Raw genomic sequence first — 22,553 nt, 5'->3', positions numbered from 1 at the left:
CAAGTTGGGTACATATAATTTATATGCACCAGCTTGAGGGGAGTGTTAGATATTATTATATATTATGAGATATTATATATATTGTTAGATATTTCTATTTATGTAATGGACTTAGCACATATGTTTCTTTTTCTATATAAGCATAATCTATGTGTTCAATATACACAAGGGATTTATCCTATTCTTCTTTTTATATTTTAATACTTGTCATGTAACCCTCCTTGGTATTATTCTTGTGCACTCTTGGTCTTTTTTATCTTCTCCATTCTTGCACTCTTCAGATTGGTAAAATTAAATAATGCTAACCAACTCTTAATTAGTGTGGGTTTATTTATTTTTGTTTAGATTCAAGGCTGCAGTGAGTAATTGGTTATGTTATACCCATATACATATATGATTTGATAGAAGAATGGATACGCTATATTTCCTTATTAAATGTCTTCATTGGATACTTGCATAACTTTTTTGGTTCAGATTAGGCTTAACAAAAACTATCGATCCACACGTTGCATTGTTGAGGCTGCATCTTCTCTTATTCAAAACAATTCCAAGCGATGTCAGCTGAAGAATGTTCTTACTGATAACTCCTCTGGTTCTAAGGTTACATCTTGCTGCATGCTTTTTTGAAAAGTATGTTTAATTGTGATTTTTGTATATATAGTTAAAATTATTTTGTTAATAATGTGCAGATAGTTATGAAGGAGTGTCACAGTGAGGATGCACAATGCGCATTTGTTGTTGACAAAATCTTAGAAATTTCATCAAATCATTCAGCAGATAACTGTTGTTTTGGCAACATTGCAATTCTCTACCGTAGGCAGGTGATGTTTATTGGTATTATAACTATGTACAAGAGCAATTACCCTATTTCTGACAGAATGGTTTTTCCTACTGCCTTTCTTCCTGTTTCAGGTATCGGGGAAAGCCTTCCAAATGGCTTTTCGTGATAGGAAAATACCATTTAACATTCATGGTGTAGCTTTTTACAGAAGAAAGGTAATTTATTTTTCAATAATATGAAACTGTGTTTATATTGAACAATTTATATTTGACTATTGTTAAAAATATTAACATTTCTGGGCCGCTGGGCCTCCACTAATAACTAATACCTTTGATTTTAAGTTGATCATAACTATTTTATGGTCATTGTAAACCTTGGGATTTTATTTCCTAGTACAGAATGATATCTAAATGTGGTGTCATAGGTACGTCAGCAAGTAACTGAGAAAGTATTGATTGTCATTTCATTAGGTTCAAAGTATTGAGAAAGAAACAGTGTATACCTATGTCTACGTCAGCAAGTAATTAATTCACAACAGGAAAACTAATCTGTTACAAAGAAAGCTAAACAAAATTACAATGAAATGAATATATGTATAGCTTCAAAATACTCCCGTTCAAACACAAGGTGGTTGACTGAGGTAGAATTGATCATATATCCAAGTTCTCTCATCTCATGGCTAGAACTCTAAGAGAGGAAAGTGGTTTGTTGAGGGTGTCTGCATTCTCGTCAGGATCTGGAATATGCTCAGCCATGGAACTTTTATTTAGTATCTTCTCCCAGAGATTCTAGCCTCATCATCTTTAGTGATGACAAAGTTTGAAACACAGGAATGAGAATGAATGGAAAGACAAAGTGACGTACCTCACATTTGGTAATGAAGTTCTCCTAGGACTTAAAGGATCGATAAACTCTTTGAAAGATTTACAACTTAGAACTCAAGATGGGAATATCTCATGGTGGTTTCAGCCATTGAGGAAAAAGAGAAAAAATAGAAAATATGGAAAGGATAGAGAATGGTAGAACACGCCACCTTAAATGAGACTTCAAGGATAATTGCATTGTAGATTCACTACTTGAAAAGGCTCTCTCTCCTAAGATAAGAACCTAAGCAAAGAGCCAAATTTTCAAGATACTCAAGTCTCACAAAAACATCATACAAGAGAGGAGCCTTCTATTTATAGGATTAGAAGGTGTATTCAAGAAGCTAACAAAAGGTGTAAAGAAGTCAAACAACTAATCCTAGGCGAATCTACATGGGTTTGCAAGATTATAGATGCATGAATGAGAGGGAGTTGCAACTCCTTTGGATCATGTAATGATGAGGTAGTTAGGTGTATGAAGTAGCTCTGAAGTTAGTTTATGACACTTAACCACTCTGTTTAGAACATGCTAGAAGTATCTAGAAACCTAAAATATTCCAACATATTTGAAACAAATAATTTCATTTTTACAGAAGAGATTTTTCTATTCTATGCTATCTAATCTCCTTCTCTAGTTTCTTTATTCTTGCTTTTGTCATTTTCTCTTGAGGAATCTTCATCTCTTGTTTTTCCTTTCTCTGCAAATGATTGTAGATGGGTGGAACTAGAACGCCCAAAAACTAGGCCAGAATGGTCTGTTTTAAACTATAGAGAGCAACACATCCAACCAACAAGATGACAGTCAATTGTTGTTGAGAAACTGGAAGTTAAATGGCATTTTTTATGTCTACTAAGTCAATCGGCAGATAATGAATGAATTTATAGAAAGGGTGAAGAATTTGGGACCATTAATGTCAATTACATAAAACATCCATTTGTTCTAAGTGTAAATTATTAACAACTGTAATCTTGGTCACAACGGGGTGACGATAAAACTTTGGAAACAGAGAAATCGCCAAGGAAAACTACGAAAAATCCTTTCAAAGAAAGTGGTCTCGAAACCACATTTAGGTATGAGAGTTGATTACATGTAGGTAAGGTATTAGCGTCGTACTATGTTCGTCCAAAGACAATTACCTTTTATTAAATGTGCAAAATAAATTTGGTTTTTAAAATGTTTATTTATTTCCCTGAAACATAATGCATATTTTTATTTAGACTAGATAAGCAATGACCTTGCTTTTACGTATTTCCATTTACAATGAAAAATCAGTTCTTTGTCTAAAAAGATATTTTTTAATTTTAATATTTGTTAGTTTTTTTCATTTTCTATAGTTCACGCCAATTTGAGTGTAAGATAGGACAAACGACTATACTTGATGCACAATAAGCCAAGATATTGTAAATTATGCATTGATATTGTAGATTGTTGAATGAGTTTTATTTAGAAGAAAAACATTTAATCAAAATAAATTGCTATATAAGAATAAATTATTGAATATAAGATGATGTGTATGATTATTAATATACTCAAATGGTTATTTTTATTATATTATATTCTTATGATTTTCTTTTATTTTTAGATAATTAAATATAAGATGGCACATGCAGCTATACAAATATCTCAAATTTATTTAAGGTAGTACAAAATTATTTTACTTATCATATTAAAAATGCAGATGTATTATAATCAATAGGCACTAGGTACGAGATAACGTGACGTGTGTTGTCATACATATACCTAAATGACTCTTTAATATAAAGGTAATGTAATCTACACAATTATATTAAAAGAATCAAAAAAAGTTAGCACATAACAAACATTTGAAGATTGTCATTATATTTTAAATGAATCTTAGTGTGTATGATGATGCAATCCTACATACAATTATAAAATTTAATTTTTTACTATTAGAAGTAGAGTTACCTACACATGTTCTAAAAAAGGGGTACTAAAATTTAATTAACAAACATAATTAAGTAAATAGCCGTCAATAAAATAATTTAGAATAAGTAAATAGCATTTTAAAATAAAAAACTAAACAAAAATAATTGCAACGTACAAAGTTTAAAAGGTGTGTCCATCAATTGATTGTGGCACCAGGAAATCCCACATGCATAGTTGAGTTTTAATTTTACCATTCAGCAAAAAAACAAACATAGCCGTCAACATATTGATAACATGCATGCATTGAAGTGAAAAGGAGAAAATAATAACAACATGAATGTAGTTGTAATTGGCAGTCAAGGCACCCATCATTTCTCCTTGCCCAATATAAAGCCCATTACATTCAAAATAATAAGCATCTGTCTTAGGTCCTTGGAGATCAGTGCCATGTCATAGGAATTCCCCACCTCCCATTAGCACCCAACTTTGCGAAAACACTAAGCCATGCATGTGCATGCACGTATTGAAGTCTAAATTGCACTTGAATCAAGCAAACTATCCAGATGATTAAGTCTACACACAAACTAGTTCTCCATGTGATGCATACAAGAACACTAGAATCAAGGGCATGGCATTTTGAGGGGTTGCATTGTGAACCAAATTTGTCATTATCTTTAATGCAAAAGAGAAGGTTAAAATAAATATTAGCCAAACCTTTTTACATTGTAACAAAGGAAAAATATTTTATCTCCCTAAGAATATGGTCTGTGTTTTTAACCAAGATACCAATTGGAGTGATCGTTGTCATTTAGGCGATCAAATTGAAAGAAATTCTAGTTCCATTGCAGAGACTGTCTAACAACAATGTTAGACCATCTAACACTAGAGAAATGATAGTATAGATAAGTTCAGGTGATCCCAAGTTGTCTCTCAACAAATCCAATAGTGATTCTAGTAGATCAGTATTCATAATCTATCTGCAAACAATGAGCTTAGTGATACTAGTAAGGATTAAAGTGAGGTTTAAACGTGTTTTAGCAAAAGATTAAGATAGGCTATTATGAAACTGTAAAGAAAGTAGGTTCTTTAATGTACTCTTCATTAGTTGATATAAATATTTTATTCATTCAACCATCCAAACATAATTGAATTGAGTAAACATGCGTCAGCAAAGACAATGGAATCTAATTAATGAAACATGCGTCCATTAATTTATTCAGTACCTTACTCCTCCATGCGTCTACTAAGGTTTTTAAATCTTTTACCTCTTGAATCATGCACCCAAGAGATTGTTCATAATACTGCAAACTTAACAAGAGTTTTGTTTAAAGACAAAATTGAATAATTCTAGAAACAATTCCCAAAATAGAAACTAAAACTCAATAAGACCAGAATGTCTATATTGAAGAACAAAACTTTAATTACAATGAATCTCAGAATTCATTTTGTAATTACAAGAGAATCAACCCAAAGAAATCTAGCCTTCTATGCGGAGGCAAAACCAAAGAATTACAAAGAAAAAAAAAGAAATCTAAGAAAACTTATTCCTTTCTCCTTGAATCTTGCATCTTTTTATAGGTTTCTTTGCTTAAGTGATCTCATTATTATTTTTCGTTTCAAATATTGTTCACAATTTCTCACTTCCAACTTTTCAGAATTTTCGAATTTTGTGGCCTCGTATTTTTGCAAATGATTTATATCCAATTCTGTTTCCGAGATATTGTAGATTTTGTTATCTTATTCTTCTATTCAGATTTTGTTTCTCGTTTTGATTCAAAGAAACAACTTGGACTTTTGCTTGATTAGGCCCACTCGCAACGTTAATGATTCCTTGAGACAGTCTACTAGATCGTCTAGTCTATTATTTTCATCAGACCCTTTTCACAGGTTCATCTTCATTATAGTTGATGTTGAGGTGTTTTCTTCAGTCTTGCTAGATGGGTTGTTGGGCCTTCTACTCCATGTACCCACTCGATTGTCTAGCCAGACCATCTACACAAAGTAATATTGGACCATGTACTGCGACTACAACACAAGATTAGTAGAAATAACAGATAAACCCAATTAGATGAATCTGAATTAAAACAATTAATTTATTCATGATTACAGTCCAAGAATTTATGATTAAAGTTTTAAAGTGAGTAAAATTATGCTCATCATGGAGCCACCTTTTTTTTAGCAACAATAAACTGTCTTGTGCAACACTCATTTCTTATTATGCTCAATAGCTCAAATGGCTTCTTCACCTATTGCTTCCTCTTGACATACTTGAACTAAGGAATCCAATGGTATCAGATGGTGATGCATATGCCATTATTCCAAATCTTGAGACATGCATGTTGGCTTCAAACTTACAACACCACAAAAAGATGTTCGTTGCCTTACACCTCCAACAGAGTCACTTCCCAACGTTGTCGAATGTCACCATAATATACCAGCCTAAGATTGGGGAACCTTTGTGGGGTTATCACAGCCCACATCATTGGACTAATAGATAATGCATGTGGCGTTGAGGGTGGGGTAGTAGGAGTAGTTGCCGATCGAATCCTTAACTTGGAAGTGGTAGGTGTAGTTAGCTTAACAATTGATTATTATTATATGTTTTGGGGACGAGGAGGAGTGTGAAGCAATTGTAGCTATGATTTTTAAGAAAAACTAGTGATAATATTCGTTGTTATGCATTGCATTTGTAATGAAGCTAGAGAATACCATGAAACTATACTCCTAATCTAAATCAAAACCTCACAGTAAAGCATAATGAACGTTATGGAGAAAGAACATATCTCTTAGCTTTTTACTTTTTTTTGGATGTGAGAAAAATCCTTCTTTTCTTATGCTCGTTTCACTCCAATACCTCATTTTATAATCCTAGCCAACCGGATCTAAAGTAGCTTCTTAAGGAATTGGTCAAGTTTTCCTTTCTCTTGTTCTTTATTTTCTCAAAATATATGTAATTGTGTTTTCAACTAGAGTTGTATTTTTACTAGGATAATCAGTCACATGTATCCTATCAACATAAACCTCGCCTAATTTGTATCAACAAAACCCTAAATTCTATAGTGGACAATTTTCTTGTATAGAATCCTCTACCCAGGTTTTCATTGAGATAGTTCCAGGATGTGAAGAATGAGTTAAGTCATATTTACATGAACTGGCTAATTACACTCCCTAAGACTTCCCCTCTGTCAAACTAAGCTAGTGCATATATGTCTTGCATCCAGCTTCTTACATGTGTATGTTATCCCTGGGCTCAACAGATTTGTTTAGCATATCTTCTAGACTATTTTATAATTGAAGTTCACAAGCTGTTGAAAGTTTTATGATTATAATCTTACAACTATTGGACCTACAAATGATTGTATCTTTATCTCTGCATGTATGCATAATTTGTTTACTTTTGCCTTCTTATAATAGGTAGTCAGAACTATCATTGCCATGCTTCGAACGACACTGCCTGATTGTGATGATGGGTCATATAGTAGAGTCTTCAAGGCTTTATTGCCTTTGGAGAAAGATAAAACAATGAAGGTACATCTTTTATAAAGGTTTTCAGTTTTAACCTTCATAACAGATGGACCATATGGCCATGGAGGCTTCATATATTTTCTTTAGTTTTCATATATTGTTTCAGTGTAAATGTTTCTGATTAGTGTTTCCCTTGCAGATAATTGACCATATCAACAAAATATCAACAATTAGAAAATGTAGTTTCGTGTCAGCTGCCTTTGACATATTTAGTGCAAAGATTTCTGGTACCTTTAAAAGGTTTTGCATAAATTCTTCCCTAAAATGTTATCTTGCTATATTAAGTATTTGAAAAAACAATTGCTTTGTAAGAGTGTGCATGACACATTTTATTTTCTAAAGTGTTGTGTTTCTTTTACTAAGTAATCTAGTTATCCATGTTTTAATTGAATAACAATGGCTTGATCTTGGAACTAGAATGATCAGCCCTACACATCAAGGCTTCACTCTGGAATATTTATTATTACGAATATAATCTTTAGTGAGCAATATTTTTTTGAATCTCGGGTTGTTTTATTTATTTATTTAGGGCATATTTCTTGCTTTTGTGGTTGTCCCTTGAACTTCAATGTGAATTTCTTACTTGCGGGCATATACCATATGTTGATAATTACCTAAGCTAATGTTCTTTGTGCTTTGAATCAGTTCATAGACATGCTTTTTTCTGTATTATTATGTTGTATAATGACATTCATACCTGTTATTGCAACAGAAGTGAACTTACTCATGGAAGGAAGGTTTTAATGACTCTAGAGATGATATCAAAACATATTCAGAGGGTAGACTCTTTCTGCAAACTTTAATTACCAATCTAATTTATATTTGCAATGGCAATTATTGAAGCAATCTTTGTTGTTGAATGGAAATAAAGTATATTTCGGTGATATTTGATTGTTCTATCTTATATATGGGGAACACTGAATGAGGAATTTTTAATACAGGGGACAAACTCAGACACAAGCATTGAGCATTTGGTCATGCATTAACCGTTTGTATAAAATGGATTTCATCAATGATTGTTAGAGATCTTAGGTTATGATGCTGTATCTGCTGCAATCAAGTGCAGGGTATTGGATCCTGTTCTGGCAAGTTGGTTATCGGTAACTGACAGTTGGGTTGTCAGTTGCAGTTAGTCAGACTTTGTTGCAATTAGGATTAATGTTGCAATATCTATCTCTTGTCAGTTTGAATCACTTTAGAAAATGTTCTGTTTCAGAAGTTTAGGTGGCATTTACTTTGAACATTTTCTGTTTTAATTTCCAAAGAAAACAGAAAAGGAAGCTGAAAATATGTTTGATAGAATATTAGAAAGCATTTTCAGAAGAAAATGATTTTGAAAAATAAGCCAAAATTTTACTTCTTGATGTTGATGATAGATGTTATACTTTAGGAGCAACCATCTTTCTTGGTCCTAATTTGATATCTTGGTGGTCTCTTAAAGAAACAAGTTACTGCTTTGTCCAGTGCTGAGGCAGAATACAAAAGTTTGTCTCAAACTTCCACTGAACTATCATGGATTTCTTTGTGCGAGAAAAGGTTATGGCCAAGCAAATCTACATCTATCATATTCTGCTCTTGATCAGTGTTTAGATGTACTGACCAAGCCTCTATCTTGGGTTCGATTTATGTTTCTTCGAAGCAAAACAATGTGAAGAATTTTTCATCTGAAAAATCTTCTTTAGTTTGAGAGGGGATGGTGTAAAAATAAGTTTGTAAGTTTAGTTTGTACTACTGTTAGTCTTTTATAGCTATCAGCCATTGCTAAGAATAGCCTAATGGTGCCTAGCAAGAACTTATATTAGTTAAATGGTGCTGAGCGGCATACAGTGCCTATAAATACATTGTTGTAGTCCTATTATTGAGTGTATTGTGAAATTTATAAAATATCAGTTAATTATTCAGTTTAGTTTCTCTTAAGAGTTTTACTAGTTTCTTTTCGGATAAAACAAAAAGTTCTTCTAATATTAAATACGTCCGCATTGTTTTTTGTATTGTTTTTGTCATTCTAAAATTTAAATGTTTTTCAAGTTCCTCTAAAATTTAAGCATATACTTTTAGGTCTTTCTTAGTGTTAGATGTACGACCACTAGGCGACCACCATGCCGCAAAGATCACAGTGGTCGAAGCTCCTCGCCAAGCAGTGTCACAGCCAACACTTTCTGCCGAGCATGGAAGCATGTCTGATGTCTTTTCTGGCTGCAATTACCAATGTTGTTATCGCCTTATTGTCCTTCTACTTCACTACGCTCGATCCCCAATCTACTCTAATTATGTCAATGTACTTCTATTCATTGAAAAATTGGATGGAACTAATTATGATACCTGGGCATCAGATAATAAACTATGACTTAAGAGTTAGGGTTATGTTGATCATCTTACATAAAGTGTTGCCATTATTGCTAAAAATGAGGTTTCCCATTAGTTGAAAATGGCTTCTCAATTTTGCATTGTACTAAAGTCTATTATTCACTCATCTTTAAAACAAAATTTTTGTGCTTATGAGACATGTTCAGAGGTTTGGGAACAAGCCAAATTATTGTACACCAATGGTACTCAACTTCTTTATGGTGTTTGTAAAAAAATCCTCAATATTGTTGTCCACAAACATGTTAATGGTGCAATGGTCGTATATCTGGTTAAAGTTCATGTTCTTCTTCATGACTTCAATGAGTTATTGCCTCATGCCTCTACTCCATCTCAAGAACTCGAGCAATGGTCAAAGTTCTTGTTATTGGCTTTACATGGACTTCTTGATGATTATTAAATTTTCCACGATCTGAGTTTGGGATCCCTAGTTGTGTGTAATTTTTCATCCACTTGTTCCACCCTTTTGTGTGTCAGGTAAGCCAACTAATGATATATCTGCTTTTGCAAATGACTCTTCTGCTTCTGCTTTGGTATCTCAGTGTGATGATCACAATCGTCCTTGTAAGTCTGGCTGAGGGCGTCACATGTGTGGACATTGTCACAAGTTAGACCACAAAATTGACAAGTGTTATGCCTTACATGGTCATTCTCCTCGATCTGCTTAGTTGTCCAAACTGCTCCTTTGCAATTGTCTACTTTGACCCTACTTCATCAAATAACTCAGGACAACTTGTTATTTTCAATGAATTTCTCCAATGGTATAAGGATCATTAGAACTCTAGTTTAACTTCTTTTGTTGTACGCATAGGTATGTATTTTGTTTCTTTTAATTACTCCAATTCTCTTTGTTCTTTGGTTCTAGACTCAACATTCATAGATCATATTATTGATAACAAATCTTTTTTCTCTTCTTTGTCTACTTTGGGTTGTTTACCTTCTATTACCATGACATGGCTCTAGGGTCTCATTTGATGGTTTTGGTATTATTCATTGGCAATGTTCTTTATGTCCTGAGTCTCCATTTAACTTATTATCCATTAGTCATCTTACTTGTTCCTTTGATTGTATTATCTCTTTTAGCAAAGATTATGTTTGTTTATAGGGTCAAATGTGAGTCTCATGGTCTTTATCACCTCTGTGCATGCTGGCACAATATTGGATTCTCCATCTCTCCTCCATGCTCAACTGGGTCATCCTAGTCTTGCCTAGATGTAGTAGTTTGTTTTAGGTTAGTCCAAGTTATCAAGTTTTTCTTGTGAGTCATGTCAATTAGGGAAAAAAGTCAAAGTTTTGTTGTTAGTAGTGTCTCGTAATGTGTTTTGTCTTCTTTTGCTTTAATTCATTTTGACATTTGGGGATCAAGTTATATTAAATCTAATTTAGAATTTCAGTATTTTGTTACAGTGGAAAGAAATAGATGAAATATATTTCTAAGCTGTATTACAAATGTGATTACAATATCTATTTATAGACTGTTTTACAACCTAATTAAGGAAAGAAATAATAGGTAATGAAAGCTAGAAATAATGGGTGTTTAAAGCTGTACAAATCAAATAAAATCAAATTACTAACAAATCTGTCCTAATAAATATAAAATGGAATATGCACTTAATTATAACATAATTCTCCTGATTATGCAACACTCCCCCTCAAGTTGGTGAATGTATATCTATCATTCCCAACTTGCAAGTAAGATCTTCGAATTGTTTTGTGGGAAGTCCCTTAGTAAACATATCTGCCAATTGGAGTCTTGAAGGGATGTACTCAGTGGCTATAAGACCATCATCCAACTTCTCTTTAATAAAGTGTCGGTCTATCTCTACGTGCTTTGTTCGATCATGTTGAACTGGATTGTGTGCAATATTGATAGCAGACTTATTATCACACACCAAACCCATAGGAGCTTCATATTTTATTTTTAGGTCATCAAGTATGATCTCCATCCATAAAAGTTCTCACACTCCTTGAGCCATGGCTCTAAATTCTGCCTTTGCATTTGATCTTGCAACTACATTTTGCTTCTTGCTCCTCCACGTCACCTGATTTCCACCCAAGAACATGCAGTAGCCTGTGGTGGATCTCCTATCAACAATCGATCCTGCATAGTCAGCATCAGTATATACTTTCATTGATAAGTTTTCCCCCTTTTTGAATAGCAATCCTTTTCCTGGAGAGGCTTTTAAGTACTGAATAATTTTATCTACTGCCTGCAAGTGTCTTTCTCTTGGATCATGCATAAATTGGCTAACCACACTAATTGCATAGGCTATGTCTGGCCTAGTGTGTGATAGATAAATGAGTTTTCCCACAAGTCTTTGATATTGTGTCTTCTCCACTTTTGGGTTTTCTTCATCATTCCCAATCCTATGATTTTGCTCTATTGGCACTCCAGTGGGCTTACAACCCAACTTACCAATCTCTTTGAGAAGATCAATGATGTATTTCCTTTGAGAAATAAAGATGCCCTATCTCGAGTAAGCAACCTCTATCCCAAGGAAGTACTTCTGCTTCCCAAGATCCTTCATTTGAAATTGAGCAGCTAGTCTCTCCCTCAAATTTTGTTTTTCAATCTCATCATCACCTGTAATAATCATGTCATCTACATAGACCAAAAGTAGAGTGAGTTTACCATTTTGAGAATGTTTTATAAACAGAGTATGGTCACCTTGGCTTTGTCGGTACCCCAAAGATACCATAGCTTGAGTAAACCTTCCAAACCAAGCACGAGGTGATTGTTTAAGACCATATAGGGCCTTCTTAAGTCTGCACGCCTTATTCCCTTCATTAACAATACCATAACCACGTGGAATCTCCATGTATACTTCTTCCTCCAAGCTTCAATGCAAGAAGGCATTTTTAACATCAAATTGATGCATTGCCCAACCAAAGTGTGCTGCAGGGAGAGAATATTCCTGACTGTATTCATTTTTGCCACTGGAGCAAAAGTCTCCTCATAATTGATCCCATAGGTTTGAGTGTACTTTTTTGCAACCAACCTTGCTTTATACCGATCCAGTGTGCCATCAGACTTATACTTAACTGTGTATATCCACCTACAACCCACTGCTTTCTTATCTTTTGGTCTCTCTACAATCTCCCAAGTCTCATTCCTTTCTAACGCGCTCATTTCTTCATTCATGGCTCGAATCAAATTCTCATCTTTTAAGGCTTCTTGTACCGATGTAGGGATTTTGATAGAATCAATAGCTAAAAGAAAACTCTGGTGCTACATAGAAAGTTTTTCTGTAGACACAAATTGGGATATAGGATATTTGGCCCAAGATCTTTTTTCTTTTCTCAAGGCAATAGGTAAATCATTTAGGTTAGGTTCAAAAGCAGTATTTAAGGTGTCCTCAAGAGTCTCACTGGTATGAGTTCTTACCTCCGGTTCAAACAATTGAAGTTGTTGTTCGACCAGGACGGGTTCTTGTTGCCTTCGCTAATATTGTTTTCCAAAATATTTGTCTTCATTATTCTTCTCTGGTAATGATGTTGGTGAAGGGTCTTTGTCATCCTCCCTAAGAATGAAATCCTGCAACAAAGGAAAAGGTGGCAACTCTAGATTCTCAACTTCTTGAATACTTTCCCCTGAAGCTGAGAACTAGGAAAGAAAGTCTCTGTTTCATGAAAGGTAACATCTTTGGAAACATAAACTTTACGACTTTGAGGGTGATAACATTTGTACCCCTTTTTGTTGGGGGCATAACCAATGAAGACACATTTGATGGCACGAGGATCTAACTTACCCCGATAAGGACTATGAACATGGACAAAAGCAGGACAACCAAAGACACGATTCTGAAGACTAGTCAACATGGGAATAGAAGGATAGAATGTGGTCATAACCTGAATAGGAGTAACACCCTCTAGAACCCGAGAGGGTAATCTATTAATCAAATAAGTGGCAGTCAGGACTGCTTCCCCCCAATAAGATCTAGGAACAGATGTTTGGAAAAGTAAAGCTCGAGTAACCTCAAAGAGATGACGATTTTTCCTTTCAGCAACCCCATTTTGTTGAGGAGTGTCCACACAGGTTAATTCATGAACAACTCCATTTTCCTGAAGGAACTTGGAAAAGTTTTGGTTCACATATTCTCTTCCATTATCAGAACGCAATCTCTTAATTGGACTTTCAAATTGTGTTTGAATCATTCTGTAAAACTTTACAAACAGGTGAAAAACTTCAGACTTATCTTTCATGAGAAATATCTAGGTAACCTGAGTACAATCATCAATAAATGAAACAAACCATTTTGCACCCGAGATATTAGGAATAGGTGAAGGTCCCCACACATCTGAATGAATAAGATCAAAAGGTTTAGAACTTTTATTACCATTGGGAGGAAAAGTTGTCCGATGGTGTTTAGCAAACTGACGAACATCACAATGAAATGACTCAGCAGACACTTTTGTAAATAAAACAGGAAATAAGGACTTTAGGGTACTAAAGGCAGGATGACCAAGACGTTTGTGTTCAAGCCATATCTGAGAGGATGACCAAGATTCACGACCTTGCTAGAGATTAGAAGTGTGTGCCTGTAGTCTAGCACACTTTTTATTTTCTTCATGCTGTAAATAATATAACTCGGCCTGCTCTTTAGCAATTCCAATAGTCTTCCCCGTGGCAAGATCCTGAAAAACACAATGGGAAGGGAAAAATACCACTGTACAATTTAAATCTTGGGTAACTTTTTGAATAGACAAGAGGTGATTGGATAATTTGGGAACATGAAGCACATTTTTTAAAGGAAATGAAGGTTGAAGGTGAATGTTACCACAACCATTAACGGGGGTAGTGGAACCATTAGCAACAGTAATATATGGGTTACCAGATAAAGCAGTGTAGGATGAAAAAGAAGAGTAATGAGGTGTCATATGATCAGTAGCACCAGAGTCTATAATCCAGATATTTTCAGTACTAGAAGCATTAAAGGATAAAAAACTTGAACTCTTACCACTCATAGTGAATGAACAATAGCTAGATGACTTACTAAGGGAGTCCATGAGAGCTCAAAACCAACTGAGTTTTTCAGATTGGCAAAATTGATCCAGTTCAAAAAAAATCCACCGAAAAAAATTTTCCGGTGGCGGTTTCCGGCGAACGGCGGGAGTTTCCGGTGATCAGCGTCGGCGGCGGTGGTCGGCGACAGCGGTCAATGGCAGTGGCAGTTGTTGGGTCTATTAGTGTCTAAGTTCAAGAGGGGAGGGGTGAATTGAGCTTATAAAATTTTCGCAAGAACACACAATTTTTAAGTATTCCAGAGGCAAAAAGAACAGATTGTTTTTACATGAAACAGATTGATTCTTCAGAGCAGTCTTGGCACAATTTGAATTTTGTTCAATGTAAAATTGTGATCAACAGAGAAATATGACAGAACCAGATCAGCTTAATATAGTGAGGATGAAGGATACAACTATGCTTAGAAATCAACCAAAAATTTACACAACACTAGATTTCAAGAAGTATGATCCTTTCTTAGGTTTTAATGAATGGTCAGTTTGTTCACAATTCACTTAAACCATTATATGCAGCAACCTTGTTTATGATCAGAAAACTTTAACAAATCAGGAAGAACAGTTTTCACTTAACCCAGAATTAACAGATTCAATTTAAAAAGAACAGATTTAGTTCTTGACAGAATTAAGCAAAAACCAGAAAAGAGTGCAGGGATGAGAATACAAGGTACACACGTTTTTATACTGGTTCACTCATACAGAGCTACATCCAGTCTCACCTTACCCCAAGGTGGAATTCACTAAAAACAGTGCCAAACACTTACAAAACCAGCAGTTCTTGAACACTACAAGAACAACACACACAATGCTGAAAAACCCTATTTCAGCACACCTTGCACTCCAAGAAACCCTATCAAGGAGTGACTAACACTTATACCTTTACAAAATAGAATAAAGGAAAGATTACACCTAAAAAGAAGATGCAAGAACTCAAAAACAGTAGTTCAATTTGCTGCAGAACTGCACCAGCACCTTCACCAAGATCAAAGGTTTCCTAGAACAAGCACACTTGAAAATCTCTTTGGAAAACCTTTCAAAAACTCTTTCAATCCTTCTTCTCACATGGGAATTGTTTGATCTCTGTCAAAAGCGTAATTCCTCAGCACTTATTCATGTGAGAGAGACTTTTCTTTATATAGAAAACAGTTTCTAACTTCTTTTCAAAAAACAGTTGAAAAACAGTTAAGAAAACAACAGATTCATTTTTGAACTTAACAGATTTATTTTGTGAAAACTGCCAACTCAGCTTAACAGAAATAACTGTCTGAGTGATACCTTTGGTGCCCTAACTAACTTGTGAAAAACCTTTCAGCTCACCAAAGAATAAACATGTTCTTTCACAGTAAAACAGATTAAAGTATAACACACAGGTCAGCTAAGCTTAACTGAAATAACGACCTGAGCTTTCCCTTGGTGCCTTAACAGAAATTTAGAAAAGCCTTTTAACAGAGAAGAAATAAACAGATTCTTTCTCCATAAAACAGATTTATTTGTGTACTGTTTTAAAACTGTTAAAGACATTTTAAAAAGCTTTTCAAAAACTATTTAACAAAAGCCTTTTTAACAGAGAAGAAATAAACAGATTCTTTCTCCATAAAACAGATTTATTTGTGTACTGTTTTAAAAACTGTTAAGAACATTTTAAAAAGCTTTTCAAAAACCATTTAACCACATCATGTGCTTGATCTAGACTTGGTTAGGCATCTAGGCTAGGTTATACAGCAAAAGGCAATCATACACACTTACAAGCCTAATACCAAATGAATCTAAAAACCTATTACAATCTTCAAAGCACTCAAGCCATTTTCTTCATCAAACACACATCAAGCCTTGGTGGGGAAGAAGCTTCCTCCAGCTTCAACAGCAGTAACAGTCAATGGTGCAAGGTGGTGGTGGTGGTCAATGGAGAAAAGATAAGTAAAATAAAAAAGTTGCAGCAATGAAGGCTGCTAAAAAAATATTGCAGAAGCAGAGTCTCCCAGATCAGGAGCTCTGATACCATATTGCGAAGTGGACTTTAAGCCTAACTCAACCCCATAAAATCGGCTCATAGGGTTGAGGTTTGCACCCACTTATATACAATGAAAGACTCTAATCTCTAGGCAATGTGGGATCTCCAACACACCCCCTCACGCCGAGACTGCCAACTCGTGCGTGGGACTATATATTATGGGTGGTCCGATAGCGGGTGACACGATAGGCCCAACACAAACACTCACTAGGATAGGCTTGAAAATGGCTCTGATACCAAGTGGAAAGAAATAGATGAAATATATTTCTAAGCTGTATTACAAATGTGATTACAGTCTCTATTTATAGACTGTTTTACAACCTAATTAAGGAAAGAAATAATAGGTAATGAAAGCCAGAAATAATGGGTGTTTAAAGCTGTACAAATCAAATAAAATCAAATCACTAACAAATCTGTCCTAATAAATATAAAATGGAATATGCACTTAATTATAACTTAATTCTCCTGATTATGCAACAATTACTTTTATTGATAATTATTGGATATTTTTTGGTTGTTTTTAATGAAAAATTGTTCTGAGACGTTTTCTATATTCCAATCTTTTTACAATGAAATTAAAAATTCAATTTGGAGTTTTGTTCGGAACTTGCGCAGTGATAATGCCCATAAGTATCGTTCTTATTCTTTTAAAAATTTTATGGCTTCTCATAGTATTCTGTTAGGTAGGAAACTAAGGACAGTCCTTGGAGGGTGTATCATAGAAGTAAAGTTTAAAATAAGGGATAAGGGGGTTAGTTAGTTGTTATGGGGGGTCTTTAAATAAAGACCAACCTGTTGTGAGGAGAGTATTAGGTATAACAGTATTAACTGTAGAGGTTAGCTGATTTGTTGTGTAAAGTTGACAGGATCAAGCCTGTGTGAAAGGAGCTATACACCTTTGTAATTCTTTTGTGAGTTCTGAAAAGTGCTGGAATAAACCAGAGTTTTCTTTCTTTTTACTGTGTTCGTGAGGGAGTCTTTGTTTTTCTTTTTGGGAACCTAACATATTCATCATCAAATCTCATTTGCTTATAAACCTCAACAATATGGTGCGGTTGAGCGCAAGAATAGATATCTTGTTGAAATAAATTGCACAATTTTAATCCATGATAAGGTGTCTCAACGTTTTTGGAGTGATGTTGTTCTTAGTGCGTGTTATCTCATTAATCGCATGCCTATTGCTTCATGTTACTAATTTACTAGGTTGTTGTACTACCTTTATTTTTCAAGTAGTTATTGCTTTTCTTCTGAACTTTTTAAGAGAGGATGCTTCATCAGCATGTTTGTTTTTCTCCTCTTCCTTAATAGTAATTTACTCGAGGCTATATTTATATTTATTTGACAGGAAAAATCAATCTCAGCTGTCATAACTTCTGTTGCAAACATGATACCCGAGGTTTGTCTTGCATCTTACTTGGAATCTTTTCTCTAATATCCTTTTAGTCCATGAGTTATTGCATTTTCTTAAAGTGGTACAATCAATTTGCTTACTGTTGTTTGAACGGTTTTTGTTTATTTTTAATTATATTTATTGCTCTATCTGTATGAAACATTCTTGTGTGTATGTGTCAATCATACAATTGTATTAGTGGACTACCTAGCATTTTATTTAAGATTTCTTGCTTTTGTTTTTAGATAAATATGAAGATACATTAATTTAATTTTGACCTACGTTTTAATGAATTTGAGAATAGGCACATAGTTTTTTTATCAAAATATTTCTTAAAAATACAATGTCATATTCTTCAATATCTATTTAATTATTATTCCATGAATTATGAATTTCAGAAATACCTTCTTGAGCAACGAGCAATTACTGATGTTGATGGAGGGACATTCCTCAATGAAGACTACGACATCAGATCTGTAAGTTTTCGATGCAAAAGGAAACATAGATTACCATTAGAGATTGTTGTGTTAGGAAAAAAATGGTTGTTGTGTTAGTAATGTATATATATTGAAAACATCAATAATTTTTTTATTTTGTAGTAATTATTGTGTATGTTTTTGCTCTTTTACTTGTAGTTGTAGTTGGACTCTTGCGTTATACTCGTTCTACATATTACTCACGTGCCCTTGTACTGCGCTTTAAATAATTTTGGGTCTATTCATTTTCAAAAGCATGGCCCCGCTCTTAGATCCTTTTCTCCCTCTTACACATGGTATTAGTTATTGGGGTAGAAGCCTAAAGTTAAAGTTATCGTTTTTCTCATACTAAGGTATTTGTTAAACGAGAGAAATTATAGACAATAGTAAGCTGAAATAATGTGTCTGAATACACAATGGATGTGGGTTTGTATATACTGTATTGTGTTAATTATACATGAATAAAATATATTCTGTTTCCTCTAAACTACACATTACATGTCTAAAAATGCAATTTTTCAATTAATACAAAGTATTTTATTTTCATTATGAACACTCAGTCTCTAGCTACAACAATATAAATCATATGCACTAAGTTCGTTGCATTTATTGCCAATTCTCAGACCCTTCAAGGTCTTGGTGAAGACATTTCTCAATTGGTCACTAGAGTTAACAGAGCTTGTGGCAGTATCTCATGACTCGATCATCTTCCTAGTGAATGACAATTAACCTTAATATACTTGGTACTCGAATGAAATATTGGATTAGAGACAATAGGTGAGGCTGCTTATCACAGGTCAAAAGTTATTTGTGTAGTCTCTTCAAAATCGAGCTCTTTGAGAAGTTTTCTGGTCCCGTAAGTTCGCAAGTTACTAAATCATATATGTTCTGCTTCAGCATGTGATCTCACTACACTATTTTGCTTCTTACTTTTCCAAGATACCAAGTTTCTCCAATCAATACACAATACCCAGTAGCAGTTCACCTATCAGTTTGTGAACTGATCCAATCTACATTTGAGTAGCTTAAATATCCAACCGAGCATGTACCCTTTCTTCATAAATGAGGCCTCAGCTGTTGGCATAAAATGTTTGAAGGAACATATTGTTCTAAATTTTATAATTTTAAGTATAACTTTGTATTCTTCTTTTGTGTTAAATTCATTTTGACCTAGACCTTGTTCATCCATGGTTTGGATTACACCTTTTCTTCAGGTTCTCCAATACCTGTTAGACGATGTCTCTGAGTTTCTATCCACTAAATTAGTTGAGGTAAAAGGGGAAAGGGAAATATCAGAAGATAAGGGCTGCACTTTTGTCTTAAAAGCATTCATTGATTATTTATTTGAATGTGAGAGAAAAAATTTTCGTGATCGGAGGAGGGACAATGAGAACTCCGTGACACTGACTACCATTCATCAGGTACCCGTCTCACTTGCTTAGCATCTAATTGAGTTTAGCTCAATGATAATGAAGGTTTTAGTTTTTTTTACCTGCAGGCAAAAGGTTTAGAGTGGGATGTTGTCTTCATTGTTAAGGTATGTGATTGCTCTTTGTCAAGCTCTTAAGCAAGTAGAGGGATATGTGATTTCTTATGTTTCTCGGAAATATATGATCAGATTTTTATGCTCCATTTTTCATCGTAACCTTGGATGCCTATATGGCTATATTTATACCTCAATAAACTGCAACATGACCATGCTGCTTATTGGAAGTCAGTGAGTCAGCATACTCGGGAAAAGGTGCACCAAAAAGACTTTTTTTCCCTTTCAGAAATTAATTGGAGATTGAGTTAAACAATTATCAATTTGTTGCAGTTTGGTACAAGACGAACACATCTTTGTTGTCACCTGAATCTTGATATTCGATTACCTTTTTCATATCTTGCCGTGTTTGGCATATTCTTTTGTTGTTATTTAAAAAGTTTAAGTTATTTTTTGTCTTTGATCCTTTAACAATTTATTGACCGACATTTTAACCTGGTTATCTGCAACAAGTCCTTGCAACTGCTCATTGGAAGTCACTAACTGATATTAAATTAGTAGTTAAATATTGTGTAAAAAGTTAATTAGGTTTCTTGTATATTTGTTTTTAACTACACCCAATGGTGTTGTATGGTTTATGCAGCCTACCTCACCTAGTAAGATTTACTATTCTGGTTAATGTTTTGAAGTTAACAAAGTGTCATAGTTTTGAAGATTGAGGAGTTTATCTTTATTGTGCTTTCACTTTTGTTGTTTGACTACCTTGTGTAGCGGGATGATAGTTCCTTGTTTTGTTCAACTAGTTACTACAAAAAGTTATGAATTACCTTTGTTTTTTGGCTGTGTTTCCTTCACTGATATTTTGTTGTATCAAATAGGCAAATGACTCTGAGATCCCTCTGTTACACAATTTCAAGGGTACTCTAAAGGACACTGCAGCCTTGGTTGAGGTACATTGTTATTGTTTTTTAGTTGGATGGATTATTTATGTGTTCATCTGTCTTTGACTGCATTCTTTAAATTATGATTCTAATTATTATGTCACTCCTAGGAAGAACGACGCTTATTGTATGTTGCAATGACTCGTGCTCGGCAGAAGCTTTTTATTCTTCATGTATTGATGGACTCAAACTGGCAGGTATGTTCAGTATAATTTTAAATTCAACTTTTTAATTGTCGGCTTTTGCTAATTCTTTGCATTTCTAGATGCTTCAACCGTCAAGATTTTTGAAAGAAATCCCTCATCATCTCATTGAAATTCAGGTATTTTTGCCTTATTATAAATTATTGACTATCAAACTATATTAGAATACCTGTTTTGAAATACTTATCCTTTTTGTTGTCTTGATCCGCTCTAAAACCATGACCAGCATAATGGTTAACACCAACTTAAATGACCTTTAGCTTGACAAGCTTACGGGTCACACTGAAAGAGGAATGCTTGCTCTAACAAATAAAAAAACGAGTTAATGAAAATTTGATGGAGTTTTCTATGTATCTCCAATATTTCAAGGATAACAAACACATGTCAATCACTTAATGGAGGTAGCTAGAATTCTTCAAAAAAGTTCTTATGATTTAAATATAATATAAAAGGGTGAGTTCTCAAACAAAGGTATTCAACCATGTCACATAAAGCCCAGTGAATAGTATGTATTGCAATAATTAACAACTCCTGTCCTTATAGTTGCATTATATTCTATACTAAATTTGAATCACCATACTAACCACCACCACTCAAAAGGATGAGGCCTAACAAGTGAAACTTTGGAATCTTCTCTCCTTGAGCTTTTGGATGCTCTTTGCTTTTGCAGTTACATTTCCCAAGAGAAGAAGGAACAAAGAGTTCACATGTTTCCTGAACAATTATAGGAACAAAAAGATATGACAAAGCATAGAAACAGGCATAAATTGTGACAGCTTAATAAATTATAGATAGGATGAGGATTGCAAATTGTTAGATTTCATCTTGAAACCAATTGATATTGTTAGATATTGAGAGATATCTTGGCAATCTTTGGTCTGAAAGTGTTGACAAAGGTGTTGTTTTACTTGTGAGATGCCATGGTGATCACTGCCTGTAAGAACAATGTCATCAACATATACTACAAGATAGATACACCCAGCACTCGAGTGACGATAAAAAACTGAATGATCGCCTTCACTGCGAGTCATACCAAATTGTTGAACAACATTGCTAAATTTTCCAAACCAAGCCCTAGGAGACTGCTTGAGGCCATATAAGGATTTGCGAAGACGACATACCAATCCAGAAGACTCCCCCTGAGCAACAAAACCGGGAGGTTGCTCCATATAAATTTCTTCCTGCAAATCCCCATTAAGAAAAGCATTTTTAACATCCAGTTGATAAAGAGGCCATTGTTGAAGAGCAGCCATAGCTATGAATAAGCGAACAGAGGCCATCTTTGCTACCGGAGAAAGTATCACCATAGTCTAAACCAAAAATTTGGGTATAACCCTTAGCCACAAGACGAGCTTTGAGACGATCAATAGTACCATCAGGACCAACTTTGATAGCAAAAATCCACCTGCAACCAACAACAGATTTCCTAGATGGTAAAGGAACAAGTTCCCAAGTTCCATTATTCTGAAGTGCATTCATTTCATCAAGCATGGCCTGACGCCAACCAGGATGGGCTAAGGCATCACCTACAGATTTTGGAATGGATACAGAAGAAATAGACGAAAGGCAGGTATAAAAGGGTTGAGATAGTCTATATGGTAACTCAAAG

General features: G+C 34.4%; 1 protein-coding gene across 6 annotated transcripts in view; it reads left to right on the top strand.

Moving 5' to 3' along the window:
* LOC137817445 (ATP-dependent DNA helicase SRS2-like protein At4g25120) overlaps positions 1-22,553 on the top strand; it is a 48,793-nt gene that overhangs the window by 10,895 nt on the left and 15,345 nt on the right. For all 6 annotated transcript variants that reach the window (XR_011081964.1, XR_011081963.1, XR_011081962.1 and 3 more), the window contains exons 10-22: positions 475-600; positions 690-821; positions 913-996; positions 6,947-7,060; positions 7,197-7,297; positions 7,770-7,836; positions 17,797-17,847; positions 18,240-18,317; positions 19,532-19,738; positions 19,816-19,854; positions 20,679-20,750; positions 20,852-20,938; positions 21,007-21,063. Coding sequence is in view for 3 of the 6 variants with exons in the window: in XM_068620734.1 (XP_068476835.1) it covers positions 475-600; positions 690-821; positions 913-996; positions 6,947-7,060; positions 7,197-7,297; positions 7,770-7,836; positions 17,797-17,847; positions 18,240-18,317; positions 19,532-19,738; positions 19,816-19,854; positions 20,679-20,750; positions 20,852-20,938; positions 21,007-21,063 (1,215 nt within the window). In the remaining 3 variants the exon portion in view is untranslated. The remainder of the gene's footprint in view (positions 1-474; positions 601-689; positions 822-912; positions 997-6,946; positions 7,061-7,196; positions 7,298-7,769; positions 7,837-17,796; positions 17,848-18,239; positions 18,318-19,531; positions 19,739-19,815; positions 19,855-20,678; positions 20,751-20,851; positions 20,939-21,006; positions 21,064-22,553) is intronic.

This window comes from Phaseolus vulgaris, unplaced genomic scaffold (assembly GCF_000499845.2).
Source record: "Phaseolus vulgaris cultivar G19833 unplaced genomic scaffold, P. vulgaris v2.0 scaffold_66, whole genome shotgun sequence".
NCBI classification, from domain to species: Eukaryota; Viridiplantae; Streptophyta; class Magnoliopsida; order Fabales; family Fabaceae; genus Phaseolus; species Phaseolus vulgaris.
Note: the sequence above shows the minus strand (reverse complement) of the source record. Positions and strands in the feature narration are given on the sequence as shown.